General features: G+C 36.4%; 1 protein-coding gene across 1 annotated transcript; it reads right to left on the bottom strand.

Moving 5' to 3' along the window:
• Positions 1-1,279: 1,279 nt before the first annotated feature.
• osbpl2b (oxysterol binding protein-like 2b) lies at positions 1,280-17,078 on the bottom strand. The gene is made up of 14 exons (XM_058764244.1): positions 16,956-17,078; positions 10,721-10,855; positions 9,372-9,495; positions 9,036-9,111; positions 8,526-8,660; positions 8,263-8,360; positions 7,899-8,081; positions 7,009-7,116; positions 6,823-6,912; positions 5,785-5,908; positions 4,773-4,895; positions 4,038-4,161; positions 3,059-3,149; positions 1,280-2,985 (listed from the first exon to the last, which is right to left on the bottom strand). Exons 2-14 carry the CDS (start codon positions 10,755-10,757, stop codon positions 2,883-2,885), a joined length of 1,416 nt encoding a protein of 471 aa, XP_058620227.1. The 5' UTR covers positions 10,758-10,855; positions 16,956-17,078; the 3' UTR covers positions 1,280-2,882.
• Between the last annotated feature and the right edge of the window lie 3,970 nt (positions 17,079-21,048).

Here is a 21,048-nt window from a genome sequence, read left to right as displayed (position 1 = left end):
GGTCACGTTCGTACGTAAGGAAGCGTTTGATTGGCTGAGGATATCTTGGCCACGAATTAGTTTTTTTAGCCTCATTCCCATGACACACAAAACCTAACAAATACACAGACTACCGCCTAGAGAAGACCAGTGAGATAGCCTAATTTAAAAAACCTCTTATTAGGAATCAGAAATCAATTACAATAATACAACACTGAGCTTTAAGAAAACAGTCGGTTTAAAGCAGTCATTTATTCATTTGTAAATAACTTTTTTTTTTTCATTCCGCTGCTTTATGTCGTTTTTCTGTAAACATTAAAAAGTTTAAGTTGTAAATGTCTAACCTACTTATATTTTTATTTATACACTTTTATGTGTTTGTTGCTGAACAAACACACCTCTAAAACTCAGTAAAGGCTCCAAAATCAAACCAATTAAAATGAAACAAATTTGCAGGAAAATGATAGATTGTTTTTTTCCTTGTTGTTTTTTTTTAATCACTACAATTATTTAATCATTTGGGTTTTTGGGACCCCAAACATGATGTGTCATCCTACATTTTGGTCCTCTGGAGGGCAGTCTGACCTCAGGAAGCCTGTTTAGCTTGAGCGCGCCATCAAATTTTGCATATTGTTGCATACCAAGTTTACTATATTTTAGTTCAGACTTTCTACTGTAAGATCCAATTTGCAGTATATGAAAAAGTTTTTGATAGATCGTTCAAAAAGACTAACGAGAATGCAAAAAAATGAACTTTCAAACTGGTACATCAACAGTTCCAGTGTGTACAAAACCACATTTCTATGTACGCAATACATTTATAACATACATTCAGATTCAGTATCGCTATCGAAATAAAGCATCTTTTTATTTAATTGCTCATCAATATTCAGCCTAACAGAATCTAAAATATTATAAACCACAAAGACTTCTTCACAGCACTATTGTGCAGATTTCTTGCTATTAAAGGAATGAAAATGAAACGGAGAGGTTTTATCAATGTATTTTTTTATTCCAAAAGAATCAACATCTTCAAACTAAAATCTCAATTAGTAGAATTTGCTCTCACCAGCATGACACCCCCATTAACTCTGTTCAAAAATGAAGTATAACCCTCATCTCACAGAGAAAATAGCTACCTTTAGACACATTTATCGAGAGAGAGAAAAAAAAAACTATAAAAATAATTCATTACACAAAATAAGGAGCTATGTGCATGTGATTGCTAGAAATCTGTGTGCAACATCTCGAAACATACATGCATGGAAAATATGACACAATGAACCGACACAAAGCCGCATAAAAATAAAATCTAGAGTTTAATTGTGGAATATTAGTTTTATAACGCTAGTTTTCAAATAATCGAATGTACATTTAATGAAGGAACAGACACAATACAGGATGCAAAACAAGTAGTGCACTGAATGTCGTGTGTAACAGACGCTTAGTACTCAGACGAAGAGAAACGTGGTTAGAAAATCAAATTAAATGTCTAACATATTCAAATAAATCACCCTTAAATGGAGAACAAACAGCTCAAGATGAAGTACTAGTGACTCACGGATGTATTGAAAGTCAGGCACTGTGGGAAATAAAACACGTTTGTGTACTTAAGAGCAGAGCAACAATGGTTGCATCGGTGTGCTTCAAACCCGCTCGTTTGACCTGCACGCTTCAGATCGTCTCTACATGAAAATAATCGCTTTATGGTCCGAATGAGTACATTACAAGGTGTACAATACTTCTCATGGCATCTACAGGCAGGAAATATTCTCTCAAATATGATGCGCGTTATATTTACACTTCCATAAGCTGCCATTCTGTATGTTCATTATTATGCGGGGTTTGAGCAGTTTGATGGGTTGCATAGATTTCGCCAGAATCTCAAATACACAGTGTACACGTCTATATTTGAGAACAGTGATAACAGATGCAAATGCTGATGAATAAAACAACCCATGACACCTAGTTTTCATAAAACAAATTCAATTGATAGTGCTTGAGGAACAATTTAGTGGGACACCAATACATTAGAAAAACTGTGAAATATTAATATGTACATTTACAGTATGTCAACAAAGCCTTATCGAATGTGGGTACAATCAGCCTATTTTGAGGCTCTGTGGAAAAAAACAGTGAAAGGAAAAAAGAGGCCATTTTTAAAACGCTTCACCATAAATGCGTGATGAGGCTATATCACATAAATTTAATCTGAAACTGAAAATCCAAAAGGCAAAATATTGTACCAATTAAAACAAAATCTATGGCTTTTTACATTAATTACCTCAAGCGCGCACACACACACACAGTTCATTATTAACATTCATCATCATTCTCTAAACACATTACTGTCATTATTTCATTAATGCTCGATCACCTTCACGCTCTACATACAGCTGGATCAGAGGTGGCTCAGTGCTTGCCAAACTCAAAACATCTGGAATTAGTTTTCATATATTAAACACCTACTGTACATGGAAAACGGCCAAAGCACTTCAGAGTCACATTTTATTGGTGATATAACTACATCTACATTGAGCTCCAGCATTGCTGACGGCAAACAAACTGGAGCTCTGACGAGGGTGTGTGTACGTTCAAAGGCAGAAAAAGGCAAATTGGTTCTCCTACTGTTGTTTAGACGCTTTCCTCCATTGATAAAACCTAAAGGGTTGATGGGAAGTGAGAGAAGACGCTTCCAAAGGACAAAACACAATCATAAACAGCAAGTGCTGAAGATGGAGGCAGCTCAATGTTAATGTGAGCGTAAGCGCTATCGTTGTTGGCCGGATATGATGTGGTGCATCGTGTAAAGGGTTGCTGTAGATGGGGAGAGAGGGAGGAAGGAAGGAAGGAAGGAGGGAGGAGGTTACAAAACCTCTGCTTTTTGAACTTGCACCTCCTCATCAGTAGATATCAGGACAGTCTATGTATTTCCTATCAAAGTAGCCGCCAGTGTACAGCCAGTCCTGTGATCCTGTATATGGATTTGTGCCTAACTGAAACCACCTAAAAACAGTAGGAGAGGTTAAAAACATTGCATAAATAACAGTTAAAAGAGTAAAAAAGGAGCAGCGCTAACCTAGTCGACCACTCTTCACCATCTTTGGCCCGCTCTTTACGAGCTGCTCTCTGCTTCTCTTCCAGTCTCTCCTTTTCTCTGCTGGCTTCATCTGCACAAACATGCACAGTCAATGAAATCCAACCTGGTCTCATAAAAATATGTACCTCTGCGCACTTTTTGCGCGACACCGTTTTACGTACCTTGCTGCACGTTTCGCCGCAGTTTGAAATAGAAATGTCCACTGAGTGGCACTAAAACACAGGTTCAATATGTAAACCCCGGCACGTTTTTATTACGTAGATATTGGTACGTATTGCTGTTTTTTTATTACGTTGCTTCAGATACGTATTACGGCGGTTCAGAATTCAAATATCCGGGGACTGTCGCTAAAGGTTAATGCTCTATCGTGTTGGAAATATGCCCTACACCAAATCCAACCCTAAACCTACCCGATAGTGTTAACAAATGCAAAACTGATATAAAAACGTATAAGCTGATGCCACTGTGCCATTTGAACTTCCTTTTACGCAGATTTTAACTGCTTTGTCGAACCGTTGTTACACGGGATTTGAACCGGTGCTTCTCGTCTCCTAAATCCGTCTCCATACTCCGTGAGCTACCGAACAAACTTATCATCCATGAAAACCCATAGATATGAAGCTGTATGTGTGCGATGCTAACGTTCAAAAGCATCAGTTTTCAAATCTCCCAACATATTAATATTGTTTTGTAGTCATAGCATGATGTTCTTCAAGTAATTGTGCGAAAATTACGCTTTATTAATCGCAACTCTGTAAATTTGTTTGAAAGTGTTGATTTATTTTGGAAACTGCAGTGATATGCACTTATTGGTACGTATTTCATGTCACGCTAAAAAGTGCACCCAGGTACGTAAATGCCATGAGACCAGGTAGACGAAATCAAATGTTAGGGTTTAGCATGTGTGAACAGCAGGGGGCGCCTTAGGGCTGGTTTTGGGTTTTAATGACTTCATTACCCATTTTGCCGTTCTCCATGGCTCTGATGTCAGGCCGCAGGCGGCAGTCTGTTGGTGCCAGCACTCCTTCCATGCCAGGCTCCAGCTCATTCAGCGTCATGGCAAAATTAGTGAAGTTATACATCTAGAAGTGAACAGAAGGGGTTTGGAATCAGGTAGACCACCATTCCTACACTACTGTTTAAGAGTTTGGTGTCAGTAAAATGTATGTGCTGTAAGAAATTAATATGTTTATTCAGGAAGGATGTGTTAAATTGATCAAAAGTGACAGTAAAGATATTGATAATGTTACAGAATATTTTCATTTTAAATAAATGCTGTTCTTTTGAAATTTCTATACATCAAAGAATACTGAAAAAACATGGTTTCCACAAAAATATTAAGCAGCAATATTAAGTTTTCAACACTGAAAATAAGAAAAATATTTCTTTGCAAATCAGCATATTAGAATGATTGTGTGACACTGAAGACTGGAGTAATGATGCTGAAAATTCAACTTAATTTTAAATTTTAAATGGACGTTCAAATAGAAAACTATTATCTTAAATTTAAATACTTCACAATAAAACTGTAAACAAATAAATGCAGTCTTAATGAGCATAAGAGACTTGCTTAAAAATAATAATAATTGCACCAACCCCAAACTTTTAAACAATAGTGTACTTCACTTTTTAAGAAATCATCCGTTTGTGTGTGTGTATGTGTGTGTGTGTGTGTGTGTGTGTGTGTGTGTACCTCTGCTGAATGAGGCGGTCTTGATGATATTCTCCATAATAATGTGCTACCAGGAATCACTGCCACAGTCTCCTGTACTTCAGGCATTTCATCGGCATCCTCGTTGACGGCTTCTGGCTCCTCCTGTTGGTGCAAGTACATAGATTAAACAATAACTTGCCTAATATGCTTTCATTTTTATTACTCACACAATACCTAGTATTCAGGAAAAGCATAAAAACATAAGACACGATATCAAACCAAGTGCCCCCTCCAGTACATATACTGTTTTATCATTTAAAATGAAATGGTTATATTTGTGAAATACTTGGCTTGAAAAGTCAGCTCGGGCTTTCATGGTTTAAAATAAGTGTCACTTGGTTGCTTAGTTTCTTCTGCAAAACACAAAAGAAGATATTTTGAAAATGTTTGCAACAAAAAAGTTTGGGTGACCATTTGCTTCTATCCTGTGAATAAAAACACAGAGACATTTCTCAAAGTATCTACTTTTGTGTTCCACAGGAGAGGAATTGCCATTCAGGTGACCATTTTTAAGCTACAATGTATGCATCCATACAGAAAACACAAAGAAGCTCCCTCATTCATTGATAAGACGTCTGCTAAATATAGCAATCAACTGGGTGTGTTGTCATGTAATAAGACACGTGTTTAAATAAACAAATGAACTGACAAAAACTTGAACAGAGGCAAAGGTCTGAGGCATGAGGAGTATTTTAACACACCTGCTCTCTTTACACCAACACACAGCTCTTCTGTACATACATTAGCACATTTAAACTACACACACACACCAATACAAACAGTTCAGTAACCCTAAAACAACACTCCATTATTCTCTGCATGTGCATGAATCACTACAGACAGTCTAAGATGTCTACGCCTCCTAATGATACTCGTCTACATCTCTCTCTTTGTAACCTTGAACACAAAGAGAGCTTTGCTTTAGTTTTACCAGAAACATTAGAAGTCAGGGGCAGAAGCAGCATGAGTGGTCAACTATTATATTTCATACCTTCTGTTTTTTAGTGTCCGTTGTTCCTTTCTTCTCGAGCTTCCGATGGGCCTCGTACACCTGTGGGTCGACGCTCCACATACACTCTGTCCATTTCCCATAGATCACACAGCGCTTCTTCTTACTTGATGTGACATACACAGAGGAAAAGAACAGGAAACATGCACTCATTAAGTAAAGAACAATAAAGAAACAAGAGAATTTCTTAAATCCATTGAAAAGTTGGCATTCTAGTTGTTAGCTAGCATAAAAAAGCAATTGCGTAACAGTCATGAGCACTAATATCTGTTCACTGGTAAGTGGACGGATCATGACTTTCATATGTATTACACTGATCAGTGTTGTTGTTGTCTATATATCTTTATGTACACTTCTAAGCATCTCGGAAAAGTTTTATTCTGGAAGCCTACATGAAAACAAAAAAGAAAAAAGGAAAGTTCAATTTTTATCAGAATTAACCTTTTAAGAAGACAACAACCTTTGGAGAGTTTGCATTGTGCAATGAGCAGCAATGACTACCAACGGGACATTGGCACTCATGTGATCCAATTCTTGATATAACTGGATACTACAGTAGATTACAAACCGGTTGTATATGACTTGGCACCTCCAGTCATTTAATTGCACCTTTATTATTAACTCACGGGTATCAAAGGTGTCGGTTTTCTAAAGTTTAAAATCTTAAAGGTCATCATTGTTGCCAAGAAATTAATTGTACGTATAACTAGTCATATCAGTCATGTCATTATCCTATAAAAAAAATAAATAAATAAAAAGAAGTATAGGAGCAGGTTACCTCATTTGACCAGATCAATAGCGCTACCACATCTAAGTAACCCCCTTTTTATTGGACTGTCACACTCGCAGTATAAATGAATCGAGACTGATTGCAAATAGTGCTTTCAATAATGAAACTGATAACAGAAAACATTTGCTCTTTTGTGTAATGCTGCCAGGTGCAAGTAGAAATCCAAGACAACTGATATATTGATCAATGCAACAATTTCCTCATTTAAATCAAGTGAGTCAGGATCTCACCTCTTATCCTGGATGTAACCTTCAACTCTGTGCAGCTCCTTTCCAAACATCCCACAGGGTTTAAAGTTCAGTACACACTTCTCTCCAGTACTAACCAAATCACACATCAAATTAATCATTCAGACATATCCATGTGAATTCACAACAGAATAGATGGATCATAAAAACCGAACAGTCTGGCTTTACCTGTGGTTGACAATTTCTACAGTGCCGTACTGTTCAATCCACAGTTTACCAAGAATTATATTGTGTACACAGCAGAAAGGGTTCGTCCATGTGTATGCCTCTTTATGCCTGTGAGGATAAACACACACACACACACACACACACACACACACGTAAATGAGCAAGCAGTTACTTGGCAACCCCAGAATCCTTTGCTCTCAAATCCAACCACTGACTCATCCAAGAAAAATCTCACTCACACAATCAATAAACCTTTTCATGAACAAAAATAAGCAAGAAAGTTAGCTAAAATGTACACAAAAAAGCACCATTAACTACATTAAAAACATAATATCAAAAAAACAAAAAATCCCAAAACAAATAAAACCATAAAAAAAAAGCAAAACCAAAGCTAAATACCCCCAAAAAAAGCCCCCAAAAAACAGCATTAACTACATTAAAGTGTAATATCAAACAACCAAACAAAAACAAAACAAGCAAAAAAGCAGGCAAATAAAGCAAAACCAAAAATAAAAAATATAATAAAAAAGCAACACAACCCACCCCCCAAAAAGGCAAAAAAATAAAGTAAATAAACAACAAATAATAATAATAAGAAGAAGAAGAATTAAACAAATAAATAAAAAAAGAACTAAACCAAAAACAAACAAAAAACAGAAACAAAACAACCCCCCCCCCCCAAAAAAAAGCACAAAAAAAAAAAATAAAAAAAAGATTAAAAAAATAAATAAACATAATAATAATAATAATAAACACAATAATAATAATAATAATAATAATAATAAAAAATAAAAAAAAAAGTAAAGCAAATCCAAATCCAAATAAGATATATATATAAATCAAGGAATATCTCTATCATGGTCTACTCTGTACATGTGTGGCACACTCACTTGTAAAGCTCTAGCGTGATGGTCCCTTTAGGTTCTGCCTCCACACTTTTACCCCAGAACTTGAGTTTGGGGTAGATGGAGCCATGGAACACAAAGTCACCAGTCAGACTCTCAGTGCGAAACGCACTGATTGGCGGATGGTGACTCACCTGCTCTGAGATCAGTCTGAAACCCTGATCCTCACTGAGAAGAGAAGCCAACAAGAGCAGAGGAAGGAAGCATTAAGGGGAAGGAGAAGTAGAGTTACATAAATGACAGAGACCAGTTTCCCTCTGGAGCAATTCTGATCTAACCCACATTTAACAACATCCTCAAATCTTATCAGCATAGTTTGTTATTCAACTCTCTGCTGATGTGCCTTTACCGTGTGAGTTCATAGGTTTCTCCTAAAAGTGGGTTGAAAGGTTTTCCAGTTCTATCCCACTGGGAAGCAACCGCAGACACAGCGAAGGCAGCTACCGTCTTAAAAGACAAAAAAACAGGTTTGTAATTCACCAACCGCCTCACAATTTATGTCTATTATGATTCAACTTGATATTGACCCAGCCCTAGCTTATATTGAAATGATAAACTAATTATAAAATCCAAGCAAAACAATCTTCCTTTAAGAGGTGTGTGTAGTCTCACCTGCATCCTCTCTATAGAGTCGGACTGTGAGCAGGCTTTCTGGATGAGGTATGTGTGCTCCATATACTCAGAGATTCTCTGTAGAAAGCTCAGGGGCTCATTGAACACAATGGGCATGGTGATCTTGGACAGCTCCTAGAGAACAACACCAGCAAACAGACTGAGCAGGACCAAACACCACTACAACTTCACGAGTCGTGCTTTCAAACTACTTTACTAATAGCTCTTAAAGGGTTTCAGGGTTATGTCCATTAGACAGTTTAGATACGTTCTTTAAGGGGCCCCAACTTGATTGGGTCACTGTCGTTTGCTAATTGCTGTGTTCTCATGTGAGTGACAGCTGCTGGAGGCGAGAACAGGTATCGTTTTTGACTGAAGATTATAAGAGCATATTAATTTTAAAAAAATAATTAGGTTAACTGAAAAATTAACATGGCAATATTCCACAAAAATAAGATTATTGAAATCACGCTAAACTTGTGGCTAAAATGATTCTTTATTTATCCTTACCAGTCCAATACATTTCTTGAGAATGCTCCACACACTAAAATCATTCCTGGAGAACATGGGGGCAGGAAGAGACGACCTGAGAGGGCAGAAGAATGTTTTCCCGTTCATAAACATTAGGTGTACTAATATGTAGAACTATGCAGACGTGCAGATTATAAATGAACGAGAATGAACTGTAAAGATAAGATGAACAATAAGAATCTTGAGAAAGAAAAGAGAGAGAGAAAGAGAGAGAGAGAGAGAGAGAGAGAGAGAGAAAGATTAAAGGCAAAGAGACAAATGATTAAAAAAAAAAAAAAACACAGCATGTGTCACAGCGCTGGAATCTGGCTGTACCTGTGCTTCTTAATTCCGTTCTCCTGAGGAACCGCTCCATTGTTCTTCTGAGCGCCGTCATACACTACAGCATCTTTAAAACTGGCTTCTGATGTGCCTTCACATGACTCATCTGAATCCAAGCCTGGGACACACAAGCACGTCTTACTTCGAGATATTCAGATAGACAGAGATGCCTGACTGCAACCTTAAGAGGGTTCATTATTTTTGAAACACAATATATAAAAAAATAAAAAATAAATAAGTGTACTGCTTAAACGAGTGTTCAAAATAAATAAATATTTTACTCTTCAAAATGAATTATAAATATATAAAAACAGGGCTGCATAATTAATCAAAATAATTAATAGGTTTTTTATTATTTTATTTTTTTTCCCTTAAATATAGATTTTTTCCCCCCAATGAAATAGTAGAAACAGGCACAGCAAACCTGGATTTCGTCTGTAAAAAAAAATTAAAACTAAAGCAATTTAAAAAGCAATTAAAAAAATTTCCTAAATTGAGCTGTCCCTTATAAAATTTATATTGACCAAAAACTGATATATTCATTGATATCTCCCCAAAAATAACCTCTCTTAAAATTTTTCGAAAATTAAATGCAGAACACCTCACCAAACATCTTCTGTACACCCGATATCAACATGCAGTTATTAACTATGGCACTATTTAATAACATGGTCTAAAATGTGTCTCCTTCATATTTTGAACCATCTGATATGAGCGACTCTGCTGATATCAGACTTCAGGAGCCCAGCACAATGACCTGTCAAGGTCCGTATCGCCTTGTTTATTTATTCATTACATTATTTTCATCTCAGCAATGACAGAAGCCATCAGACCATCTGAACACAGCACTACATAATTGAAGCCATCAACAGACTGCGGTAAGCCGACACCAGAACGGCACGCCACATTGCGGCCTCTCTGTCATAAACACACAAGACCGAAGGCCAAAGTCAACAGTGGCCAAAACACTAACAATAGGAGACAAATTAGATCGTCCTCAAAAAAAAAACACAGCTGTTTAATACTGCTGTGTGTAAATGTCAATGTTTTCATTACATGCGGCAGCTCTGGATGGGCTTGTGTCACAGAGGTGATGTTACAAACTACTTCTGATCATGAATCAATTTAAGTTCTTTTATGATTTCAAATTTTAGAGGTACCTATTTGGTCTCAAATATCCATTCATCACCACTACAATCATGTGCACAACGTCTGTGATTGGTTACGGTGCTATTCGGCTGCAAAAAAGCAGCGTAAATGGACACTTCATTAAATACTAAAAGTACTATTGATTATTTTTTTCAAATCAGCCCTACCACGACGTGACATTAAATATGTCTTACCTGTGACGGCATCATAGAACTCGTCTTCATTGTTCATTGTAGATAATGGGCTGCCAACACGGGGTCTCTAAAACATGGTCTCTCTTTCACTTTGTTGTCTCTGGAGACTTGTTACCACATCCAAAACAGGGACACCTGTGGAGAGCCAAAAAAGTCAAAACCAGACTCACAAACAAGAAAACAACTCAACCTTGGAGTCAGTTTAAAAAACATACACTGAAATGGACAGAAATCCCATCATTCACCTGTTTCTCCAATGATCTTAGAGCCTACATTCATGCACCCATTCATCCATCATGTTTGACTGAAACCAGCCGGCCGCACTTGAACTGAGAGGTGGAGCCAGTGTGGGTCTCCTCCCATGGGCTTGTATGCAGCAAGGCATTTGATATAGAACTGAACTTTGGACTGTCACCTTCCAAAGAGTGTAACCTGACAGACAGACAGACCTGTACTGTGACGCATACGAAACAGCCTTATCTCAGTCTAGACGAGACCTGAGGGAACGCTTCTAGCACAGTTAAAGTCTAATAGCCAGCTACACAACTTTATGTAGCCATTGCGGAGTTAATTAAAGAAAGCTTGCTGAACGTCTTTCCCGGTCTGTTCTAGTAGGTTGCCATTTGTGCTCGGCGAATTCCCTGAGCACAAATTACTGGAGACCAATTAGCAGTTTTATTACAGCCCCAAGACAACTCTGAAGTCTTTAAGTAACACGAAAAGCAAAGACAAATCAAGCAGTACTAAAGAGTTACTGCTACACTTCTTTCTTTAACCATTATGACTTCTTGGCCATCTCACAGTCAGTGAGCTGACCCACTATTAGGTCAGATATGCAAAGTAAGTTGCCGACCTACAAGTATGTGTTATGTAATGTTTATTGCTTTTTAATAATAAATCTTCTTAGACATTTTCTTTAGACCAACCAATCTGCAATATTAGGAAATACATTTTTAATTATGACAAAGCTCTTTCTTTATGATCTTGTGACGTACATCAGAGCATAATGTATTACTGGAGGCAGACCGAGGACTTCTTTATTGCGTTTCATCCATCAGCTGTTGATTGAATTTTGACATATAGCTGTTGTAATCGAAACGAGCTTGCAGTCGATTTTAAGACAGTGTGGGGTTAAAGTGGAGTCTAAAAGATTGGAGAAGTCTGACGTTTCCACCAGAAGTTAGTCTAATTAAATAAATATCACTCGATTTTTAAATTCAGATGATATTAAAAATCTATTTTCCTTGCATGTATGAATCAACACATTGTTCAGCATAAGTTTTAAGCAGAGCATCTCAACCCTTTTGCAAGGCCTAATTGGTTTCTGATGACTCAAACCACGTGATGCTTGTTTTCAATTGGGAATTGTTTTCCTCAGTGCAGGTCAAGGTTATTTATGGGTTTTTAAAAGGGAAAAGTCAGGGGTCAGGCCACACGGACGACTAATGAGTAAATCAGACCGTAGGAAATGAGTCTAACTGCAGCGTGGAAGACGACTTTCAGCTGTCTGTGTCAAGGTCAGACCACCTCTTAACATTAACTGTTTTTCCAAAAATGCAGATGGTTGGGTTTCAAAGAAGAAAAGGGATGTGAAGGTGTGAGATGTTATCTTAAAGGGATAGTTCATCTAAAAAAAAAAAAAAAAAGTTCTGTCATCATTCACATTTACTCAACCTCATGTTTTTCCAAACATGTACAACTTTCTTATCTCCACTGAACATAATGGGACAATTTTTCATATACAACCTTATTTGGCAAACAGGCATTACAGAGCATAAATGAATACCTGAAAAGTTATGAAATATAACCAGGGCTAGCAAAATCGCTAGCCCGACGTCCCGGGGCTATTGTGTTTTCCAGTCGGGCTACCAAAATGTATCACTGCCTGCCCGACGGGCTCCTTAAATACAGATCTCCCGCGGGTCCTTATAAACTCTGAAAATGAGTTGTATCAAACTTAAGGCCATAAAAAGTTTTAAATACGTTAAACGGTATAAGAAATGTCTTAATGATAATTTTAAGAGGTCTTACAGTTGAGGACGGAAAGACATGAGTCGCGATACGGCAGGATTAAACTTCAAAAGGCAATGATGTCTTTGAATAAATATGAGCGCTGCACGTTTCAAGTCAAAACGCGGCGCGGATGTCTTTATGTGAATGTATCTGAAGGGAACCGACTGTCCTCAGAAACGTGTTGTTGGCATTTTAATTTCATATTACCTATATTTCCTGATAAAGCAGCATTTATGAGCGCGGAGCTGCTTTGTGTACAGCGTTTCCAGGGAAACCGCAATATTTCAGCGCTCGTGGCAGAGAATGATTCTGCATTTCCAATAAGCCTTTCTTGCTGTTTATGGTCAAATCAATGCAAATATTAACTTTTTACGCAGCAAACACAGAGTTGTAAATGAGAAAGAAGTTATGCCTTCTAAAAATTGAAACAATTAAGACTAATATTTATTCGTTTAAATTAATATAATAATTTATATGCTTGATTTATCCCTTTTCATAAAAACGGTCTATAGCCTGAAATGCTGTTGTATAAGATTTTTGTTTTTGTGAAAACCTGTATCTGAACTGTAAATCATGTAATTTTATGGCTCAATACTGTGTTACCAAAGACATTGTCCAACCCCGCTCATTCTGTGTTCATTTTACTTGTACAGCTCTTAAAATGGGTCATAAATTGCCTTAAATTTATTTAAAAATAATGAAATAGTGAAATAAGATTCCTTCCTTCATATTTGTTGATATTTGTGTATTGAAAATATTTTTGATTGACATTTAAACTCCTATCTGATTTTCTATATTTAAAAAAAAAAAATAATAATAATAATTTGGGCTAGTTAAATTAATTTTCGGGCTACCAAAATCTGAAGAGTACCTGCCCGAAGGGCTACCAGGGATTTTGAAATTTTGCGAGCCCTGATAACAATATATTTGTATCCTGTGTGTACAGTTTTTCCATTGCTTGATTGAGCTAGGTAAGAAGAAAAATGTGCGCATGTATATGAAAATATATACAGGTGCTGGTCATATAATTAGAATATCATCAAAATGATTTATTTCACTAATTCCATTCAAAACGTGAAACTTGTATATTACGTTTGTAGAAATAAACATTTGAAATATATCAGTCTTTGTGTAATGAATGAATATAATATACAAGTTTCACGTTTTGAATGGAATTAGTGAAATAAATCAACTTTTTGATGATATTCTAATTATATGACCAGCACCTGTATATAGGAGAAACCCTGAATAATTTACTGGTTGATTTGTGTGTTATACAAGTCATATGATAGCTTTGTGTGATGAAAAGACCAAAAAAGATTATTCACACTGATAATTATTACCTTCAGTGGCCTGTTAACCGTGGTGACTGGATTATAGAGTTGAGATTGTGAATTTGAGTTGAACGGGAATTAGATCAGCCTTTTGTGTTCCATTCAAGAGAGAAAGTCAAACGGGATTCGAATGACACAAGAGTGAGCAAATAATAACAGAAATGAGATTTTCGGGTGAACTATCCCCTTAAATACACATTACAGCCAATGTCAAAATAAGCAAAGGGTCAACTGGAGACAGCATCAGTCCTCTGAAAACAAAGACGACAGACAAAGAGAGAGAGACAGTATTGCTCAAGGCTTTTCAACAGAATCTGATACATTATCTCTGGTGCACTTTCACCTACATGAGAAAACAAGTGTTCTGCAATCAGCTGAAAAGTTAAAATAACACAGACGTCTCAGCCATCCCCCGAGACAAGGTGTTGTGCTAGAGTAATGATCTCTGATCTGGGAACAGCGTTCCCGGGAGCGAGAGGAACGCAATCAGAGACGACTGAATGCGGGTGCCGTGGCAACCGATAATCACGCACAATATGTCTGCGTGAAAAATAAAGACTCAGGTGCAGATGTGGTAATGAGAACGCTAGGTCTTACAAGATCCAGCACACAATCAGGTTGTGTCGCATTTAAACAGAATCCTGTTCGATTGAAATTTGGGAAATGAAGGGTTGACAGAATGGACTTGATGTAATAATGACCCATAAGGTGACCTGGACAGAATCACATGGGTTTTCTGCACTTATTTGAGGGTAAATCTGCAGAATTTACTGTGCACTTAAACATGGTTTTAAAAAATTGGCTAAAATTCTAAAAGGTAGTTCACCCAAATAAGAAAATTTGCTTAAATTTACTTACCCTGAGGGCATCCAAGATGTAGATATTTGGTGGAATTTAACATTACACTTGCTCACCAATGGATCCACTGCAGTGAATGGGTGCCGTCAGAATAAGAGTCCAAACAGCTGATAATAAAATCCACAAGTAATCCACACGACTCCAGTCCATCAATTAACATCTTGAACACCTCTATCCATAATAATGCTTTCTCCAGTGAAAAAGTCATCTTGTCATCAGGAGAGAAATATGCACAGATCAAGTACCATTTAGAAGTCCAAAACAGTTCTAAACAAATATGTTGACGGATGGCGATGTGAGTAAAGAAGGAGATGGACTTTGACACAGGAGGAAGCATTATGGATTATAGACTGGTATTTTGGCCAGAACTGAAGGTTTAAAGTTAAAACGGCTCAATGATAGATTTGTTTCTTACAAACATGCAGCTTTTCACTTCACAAGATGTTAACTGATGGATGTGGATTACTGTGATGTTTTTATCAGCTGTTTGGACTCTCATTCTGACGGCACCCATTCACTGCAGAAGATCCACTGGTGAGCAAGTGATGTAATAATGGTACATTTCTCCAAATATGTTCTGATGAAGAAACAAACTCATCTACATCTTGGATGTCCTGAGAATGAGTACATTTTCAACAAATCTTCATAAAGTCATAGAGAGAATTTAGAGCTTATTAAGAATGATGGGCATTCCAAATTTGTGAAGGTTTTTCGCATAGGTACCAGTGGCAGAGAGGAAATACCTGAAAGGGCATGACTGCATAATAAAGTGACCATAGGGAAACACACAAACGCCCACGAGATTTCAGAAGTGGAATGAATCACAGTCTTTTGCGTTATACACACAGTTTGATTGAGACCTTTGGAATGTAGTCTGCTTGGGAGAGGTGCAAGCACATACCTGACAATGACACACACTAGTAGTTAGCAAGTCAAGGCGGTGTTGGGAATCTCCATGTAAGCACACATAAAACAAAGCAATGACACCTTGCTTTACTCTCTGGAATGTGGCCTAATACTTATCTATATCAGTCTACAGACTTGCTCTAAGCTACACACAACATAACACCTCAGGAACAGAAATAAAGCAATTGTTCAGCGGTCCACGTGGCAGACCCACTTTACAATACTGTACCATTTTACCCACTTTAACAGCAGTAATGGACTGGCGTGACTTTTATAGGCTACATAGAGATTACATTAGTTTTTATCAGATATAGACACCTTTGCTGCAATTAAAAGCCTTGGAACCTACATGAGTCAACATGACACTATGCAAATATGTCAAACACTAATACGCCCCATTGAAAAAAATAAAATAAAAATCAATCCAAAACCTGTAATTCTGACTGTTTTGCTAAAATAGGACGTTTGGAATGACTAAAAAAATCCCCAGTCATGTACTGAGCAAGTTTCAAATTTGTAACATGCCGGTATATAACACAGACTTGTTCATGTCGGTGCAGCATATGTTAACATACTTAAACAGATGAAAATATCTGGAAAGCAAAGCGTTTACAAAACATCTGTTTACTTTTAATAGGAAAATAAGCTTGGGAAATGACAGCTGAACAGCCCACAAAATCAACACGACAGGGTTCGAGCTGTAACACTCATACTGTGATTTAAAAGACAAGGCTTTTCTGGATGTTTATGTTTACTTGTGTATAACGTTGTTGTCAAATGTGAATTATTTCGTGGAAAAAATGACAACAAACCCAAAAGATTCAGGACTCTCTCTCTCAAAACCTGGTGAGCAGCATTATTGAGACGTTCTGGTTTACTCGTTGAGTTTTGCCAGTGATCGCCGTTCACTCAAAAGTGTTGTGCATGTAGGCAGCTCCCTAGGTTAGGAGGCACAGACGGAGCCTGTAAACAGATGCTAACGGGCTAAAGCTCCAGCAGCTAACTGACAAACTTACTAAGCAACGGCGCGAGGGCTTTTCGTCCGCTGGAAAGTGTTGCTTTAAAACTTCACATACTGGCGTGAATGAGTCCAAACAGCTACTGTTAAATAAGAAAGTCGTTACCTGTGATGATGGCCGGATTTCGCTTCTCTTGGGCAGGGATGCTGCTGCCGCTGCTGCTGAAGGGCTGACACACAGCCGGAAGAGACCGATATGGGCGATATGATTGACGGGCCTCTTGGCCAATTATAGTGCGGGAATTTCGTCGCCTGACGGGTTACGTCAGAGCAACACAATAATATGTTTATGATGCAGCGTTGGTTCACTTAATCTCAATAACAATTACTTTTAAATGGCTTAATATAGGACACAATAAATAACATGTTTCATATATAATAGTGAATAAACGTATACACGATTTAATGATTTGATTTATTTGAATTAATTAAAAAAAAAATCTTTACAAAAATGGACCATAAAGTCACTATAGTTTTCTACAAAATGTAACACAGTATTTAGGAGCTACAGTTATTGTTTTAATTTCAAGCAGGTATTACCTGGTACTGTTACAAAATTAAATTATAAATTAATTAAATTAAATTAAAAATAGCAGAAGGAATCTAAAGAAGACTGCTTCAAGAATTTTTTTTTATTAATCATTAATTTAAAATTATATTGACAAAAGAAAAATTTAACTACTGTATTTTATTATTTATGATATACAACATGACATTATTTTATATTATGTTTGTTATGGTAGTTTTTTTTTTTCGTTTTTTTTTTTTGCTCACATAAATATTGTTATTGGAACATGGAGTGTAAGCATTTATTATAATATAAAATTTTATATAATATCATTTTAATGTAATTAATTTCTAATATAAATTTGGAACAAAGAGTGTATGCATATATTATTCACTTTTTAATATAATATAATTTTAATGTCATATTTTAATGTAATTAATTTCTAATATAAATTTGGAAGACACACATATAATTCAATTCAATTAAAGTTTATTTGTATAGTGCTTTTCACGAAACAATTCGTTGCAAAGCAGCTTTACAGAAAATCAAGTTGATGTCCATATGGCAGAAATGCACAGTAAAAATATTATATATATTATATATATAAAATTATTATTATTTTATTTTATTTTTTTACATCTTGGTGAAGACTTAATTTTGAAATATTTAGTTCTCTGAGCGACACCAACCCATAACTGCTTCTCATTCCAGTCATTTATTACATGTTATCTTGACATCAACTTATTGAACCGAACAGCACAACCTTGCTTATTACAGTCCGTTCTTTGAACCACCTTTCAGGCTACTCCAGTTTCAATTTCGCCAAATGTTAATTCCAAGAAATAAGTGAATTCATATAATGTTGAGCAGTCATTACTCGAGTTCATTGATGAAAATGTAAAATAGTACAGAGAAGCAGGTTAACAGTGACCTGCATCTGCTTGTGTATTATGATCCACGAATACTGCAATCTCTATGAAAGCACGAAAACAATTGAGCATAATGAAAAGCTTGTGAATTATTGATACAAATTTGGTCTGTTTGTTTTATGTCTCTCATTAATAATGAAGGCAGACGTCACTGATATACCCCACTGTTCCCAGAGCAGCTCAGTACAGCACGGCTGACCTGCACTGACCTCACTGCTTAATTGTACTTATTGAAATGTGTGCGTTGGAAACCACCTCTGAGGCTGAAAAAGACAAACAGCCCTGAAAGGTTGAAAACAGATGTCACTTTGACATACTGGCCTTGATGGCTAAAATATACAGTATCCAGCTATGAGATAAATTGGTGCTGTCTAGAGCCTAGAGCCACATATTCATCCATCCAGAACAGAGCAGCCAGTCAGCTGTCAGCAATAAAACACAGTGGTAGAGGCGAATTATAAGCCTTTTATCAAAAACCATCCTGCCGTTTTGTACACCATCAGGGTACAATTATTCCTGCACTGTTGTTCCAACAGATCTCACAGGACTAAAGAGTGGGACTTGAGCACAACTACAGTAAAAAGGACTCTTTCATCCAGCATTACACACGCCAATTACACCCACTGACCCTGTACAACATGGCTTTGTTTCTCCTTGCACAGAAGGAATTGCCCTCTCATCGCTGATGCAGGAGTTTGACTCACTATGTGTAAAGCCAATCTTTATATCACAGTCAGACAAGAGTAATAGGACACCTGGAAGCAAATGTGAAACAATAATATATACCATACACTTCATGGTATCAGGCAAGGGTCATTTCTCTGTAAAGGTTTGATCTTTTTATCCTCTTGATTTAACCGTGTTGTGTTTGCTTAATGTGACCATTAGGTGGCACTAGTGCTTAAATTAACACACAAAACATCTGTTGAATGATTTGCTTTGAGTTTATGTCTCTGACAATGATGTTGTAATATCAACCCTTGTCAAGATGCATCAGCTGTAAACACCAAAGGTTTGTTAAAATTAATGCATTAATGTCTATTCTTTGATAAGAAACTTGTTTTTATTAGAACCAATTTATATTTTATCCCATGAACAACACAGAAACTGGTCTTGCACATCTGTACAAATTTAAAGCTTCTGAGAGAAACGGTTGGTATTAAATAGGGCCTGAAACTCTTTACAAAAGTTGCAACAATTATTTGTTTTTGTTTTATTTAACAAATGGTCATGGAAATCGTGGAAAAAAGTTATACGAGATGTTTTATTTTCTGTTCATTTGATGTGAGGTTTGAATTCTGAAACCCAATTTCCAAAACATGCCACACATATTTAAGTAAAGTTTAATACCCTGATTTATGTCAGTTGTTAACATAAAGCATGCATAACAGTGTAACCACCATTCTTTAAAACAAATATTATAAAAATATGTCTTTTTTATTGCGCAAATAATATTCATGCAAAATTTATTTTACATTAGGTTATAGTTTAACTAACATACATAACGATTATCACAAAAAAACATGGGTTTTTGTGTGTTTTACAGATTGCTTTATTTAATAAAATTACAAAATTATTTTTTGAGAAATAACCCTTTTAAAAAAAGTTGTATTTAATTTATCTTATTTATTTATCATATTTAATTTTCTATTTTTTTATTAGTAATATTTTATTATTTAATTAATCAAAAGTGCCTGTTGGTGATAGAGATAGAGAAAAATCAACACTGTAGTGATTTTATGGACTTTTTATTCAATTGCCCAGTGTTTTCTGTTTTGCAAATATATGCTTTCTTTCTTTCTTTAAGAATTATTAAATTAATATAAAATAATTTTTAAAATTCATAATTTTAATAAGCAAAAATATTTTTTCTTAAAGTAATTCTTAAGTAAAGCTATGTGCATGTAGAGTCCACAAGATGTATTTCTCATCAGACAAGACCAAAAAGGATTTGTGAACCCACTTTGGTCATTGTCGCCACCACAACCATTACACGGAGATCAGAGGACTGCGGGGTCCCAGTCCTCAGAGACAGAGCAACAACAGCAGAAATCCTGTTAGTATCATTATCACAGTTATTTAGGCCAAGTATATAGGACAGGGGACTAAAATACTGTTTTACATTAATTAAGCCCATCATGAAATAGAATATGTAATATCCAGCAGGGGATATTTCTGTGTCTCCCTGTGGGTTTTGCATTCCTCAGTCTAGTGTGGCAAGGCTGCTGACAACCATTACAGTCATAACAGTAACAAAATCCCTAAACACTTCAACACTGCACAGATAATTGCTGTCTTACAGGAAACAAATGCAGTCAATTTTCTATTATCTATTCTAAAGGTCTTATTTATCAGTATTATAAATATGTTTTACAGCAGTTCTGTAGCAAATAATGCCATCAGCACACGTGTATTATTTTGATTTCTGACATACAATGCCAGTTTTGCTTTTCCTGCAGTTTTGTTGTAAAAAGAACCTGCACATACACAGGAATGCATCATCTGTGGATGAATCCTTTTAAATCAATAAAAGATTAAGTAAAGCCTCTCATTGATCTGCCTCTTTCTCAAAGACTCTGGAGGATTGGGACAAATCCGCTTCTTTCATGAGGCATTGAGAACAGCTCAGTTAGCACAGACAGCAACCAGTTTCTCTGCCCTGTCTCCAGCAGGGTGTTCTCGTGGGTAAACCCATTAACAATATGCTTATGTGAAGTTCAGGGAGCGCCACCTTTGTCAGGGTCCCAGAAGGGGCCCTTAAT

The sequence above is a fragment of the Onychostoma macrolepis genome, chromosome 23, assembly GCF_012432095.1.
Source record: "Onychostoma macrolepis isolate SWU-2019 chromosome 23, ASM1243209v1, whole genome shotgun sequence".
Classification (NCBI taxonomy): domain Eukaryota; kingdom Metazoa; phylum Chordata; class Actinopteri; order Cypriniformes; family Cyprinidae; genus Onychostoma; species Onychostoma macrolepis.
The sequence above is the reverse complement of the archived record's forward strand: the minus strand, read 5'-3'. Positions and strand labels throughout refer to the sequence as shown.

Bases quoted from the DNA above. Each gene is read 5' to 3' on its own strand.
- osbpl2b (XM_058764244.1), bottom strand. From the start codon at position 10,757: ATGAACAATGAAGACGAGTTCTATGATGCCGTCACAG. The intron at 8,082-8,262 runs GTAAAGGCACAT...TTCTCTTCTCAG, and splicing joins GAAACCTATGAACTCACACG to TGAGGATCAGGGTTTCAGAC. The intron at 2,986-3,058 runs GTTAGCGCTGCT...TACTGTTTTTAG, and splicing joins GGTGAAGAGTGGTCGACTAG to GTGGTTTCAGTTAGGCACAA.